Here is a 2,638-nt window from a genome sequence, read left to right as displayed (position 1 = left end):
ACACAGAACCTGAAGCAGGCTCCAGGCTCTGAGCTGTCAGCACAGAGCCCAACGTGGGGCTCGAACCCACGGACCGCGAGATCATGACCTGAGCTGAAGTCAGATGCTTAACCGACTGAGCCACCCGGGTGCCCTTAAAGTTTTTATTTTAATGCCAGTTAGTTAACATACAGTGTTATATTAGTTTTAGGTGGACACGATAGTGATTCGACAATTGCACACATCAGCCGGTGGTCATGGGTTAAATAGGTGATGGAGATTAAGGAGTGCACTTGCGGTGAGCACTGGGTGACGTGAGGCTTGTACATTTTTTAGACATGCTGCTATTGCACGCTTCATAGACTACAGTATAGTGTAAGCCAAACTTTTATAGGTACTGGGAAACCAAAAAGTTCATTTGAATAGCTTTACCGTGCTATTCACTTTACTACCAGGGTCTGGAACCAAACCTGCAATCTCTGAGGTGCGTCCGTACCCACAAATCCCCTGGGAAACTGGGTGAAATGCAGATTTGGACTCATGCCCCCAAGAGTCTGCATTCCAAACAGGCTTCCAGGTGATGCTGATGCCGCTGGTCCAAGGACCACGCTTTAAGTACAAGGATGTGGGGATTCGCGTAAAAATAGCCTTTCAAGCCCGCCTATATTACGATTTTGTTACACCTATATTTATAAAATTCCACCGCAGCCCTTCATTCTTTTCACCCTCTGTCTCATGTCTTTGCTTCACTTCGTAGATGAATTTCTTGATTTAAAAAGGCCAGTTAGAATGAATGTCTTTTCTTTTCCTCTCTTTTTGTTTTTTGGTTTTTGTTTTGTTTGTTCATTTTTTTTTAATTTTTTTTTAACATTTGATTTATTTTTGAGACAGAGACAGAGCATGAACAGGGGAGGGTCAGAGAGAGGGAGACACAGAATCTGAAACAGGCTCCAGGCTCTGAGCCGTCAGCACAGAGCCTGACGCGGGGCTCGAACTCACAGACCGTGAGATCATGCCCTGAGCCGAAGTCGGACGCTTAACCGACTGAGCCACCCAGGCGCCCCTTGTTTGTTCGTTTTTGCACAAGGAAAGAAACTGCTAGAAGACATATTCCCATAGGGCTTTTTTTTTTTTTTAAGCTTATTTATTTTTTTTTTTTGGTGGGGGGGGGGGGGGGGGGGAAGGAGCCAAGAGAGAGAATCCCAAGCAGGCTCCTCACTGCCAGTGCAGAGCCTGATGCGGGGGCTTGAACCCACAAACCTTGAGATCACGACCTGAGCAGAAGTGGGAAGTTTAACCAACTGGGAACTCAGGTGCCCCTAGGACGACTTTTGAGCTATAACAACTTCACTTTTCCTCAGCTTTGGCACCACTGACATCTGGGCCTGAGTCATTCTTTACCACGGTGTGGGGGAGGGCTGTCCTGTGCCTTCTAGGGTGTTCAGCGGCTTCTCTGGCCCCCACCCACTGAGCATCCCTCGGTGGTGACAATCCAGATGTCTCTAGACATCACCAAATGTCGCTGGGAGGCCAAAATCGCCCTACTGGAGCACCACTGTTTTATTCCTCGCAAGCTTACCACTCCCCTGATGGTAAAAGACGTTCATAATAACTATCCTCATCTGGACACAGACACTGTTCTTCGAAGATGGCATCTCTTATTCATTTAATCTTCCCCAAAACTCTAGGGCGTCCTTTTACTGTCCCCATCCTTATAAGAGGAGACCAAGGCACAGAGCAATCGAGTTATTTTTCCAAGTTTATGCAGCTGGTCAGTGGCAGAGACAAGATTCAAGCCGGGTCCTCTGGCTCCAGAACCTGCTTTCTCGTGCTTTCTACTTTCCCTCAGGGTGTGGGATCTATCAGATTGGATTTTTTTTTTTCTTATTCTTTGTGTCTCCAAAGCTGCAACGTGTTGTTGAGAAATTCGAGTCACTTCTCACTAATGACACTCCATGGGCAATGGGAGAGAAGAGAGAAGTCGCATCTCGGGCCACAACTCTTCTCCAGACTGTAGAATCGAGCGCTCTAGAAACTGCCTTGAAATCCCCAGAGCAAAAAATCCAGAAAATTCACAACAGTACTGTGGGTAAGAAGAGGAGCTGGCCTGATACACACGGGGGCTATTACAAGCTGGAGTCTGGGTTACACAGTTAGAAAAGTAAATAAACACGCTGCCTGAGTCCATTTATATAGAATTCTAGAAAGTACAGTCTAATCTATAGTGACAGGAGAAGGGGGAGAGAGGAGTAAAAGAGCATGAGACAATTTAAGGAGACTGTTGGGAATGAGAGACACGTTCAGTACCTTGATTGTGGTGTTAGTATCACAGGTGCATACCGTATACACACTCTATGAAACTCATCAAATTGTACACTGTTTTATATGCAATTTGTTGCACATTAATCACACCTCCATAGAGCTGTTAGGAAACGAAGGGAAAGGGAAGGGAAGGGAGGAAAGAAAAGAGAAAACAGAGAAAAGAAAAGAAAAGAAAAGAAAAGAAAAGAAAAGAAAAGAAAGGGAAGGGAAGAAAGAAAAGAAAGGAAAGGGAAGGGAAGGGAAGGGGAAAGGGAAAGGGAAAAGAAAGGAAAGGGAAGGGAAGGGAAGGGAAGAGAAAAGAGAGAAAAGAAAAGAAAAGGAAGGGAAGAAAGAAAAG

The 2,638-nt window shown here is 45.5% G+C and overlaps 1 protein-coding gene across 1 annotated transcript in view; it reads left to right on the top strand.

Annotated features, from left to right (window-relative positions):
• The window catches only part of ADGRE3 (adhesion G protein-coupled receptor E3), a 48,197-nt gene that overhangs the window by 23,762 nt on the left and 21,797 nt on the right, over positions 1-2,638 (top strand). Inside the window, exon 6 of the mRNA XM_049640039.1 lies at positions 1,885-2,068. Coding sequence (XP_049495996.1) covers positions 1,885-2,068 — 184 coding nt within the window. The remainder of the gene's footprint in view (positions 1-1,884; positions 2,069-2,638) is intronic.

Source organism: Panthera uncia, chromosome A2, assembly GCF_023721935.1.
Source record: "Panthera uncia isolate 11264 chromosome A2, Puncia_PCG_1.0, whole genome shotgun sequence".
NCBI lineage: Eukaryota > Metazoa > Chordata > Mammalia > Carnivora > Felidae > Panthera > Panthera uncia.
Note: the sequence above shows the minus strand (reverse complement) of the source record. Positions and strands in the feature narration are given on the sequence as shown.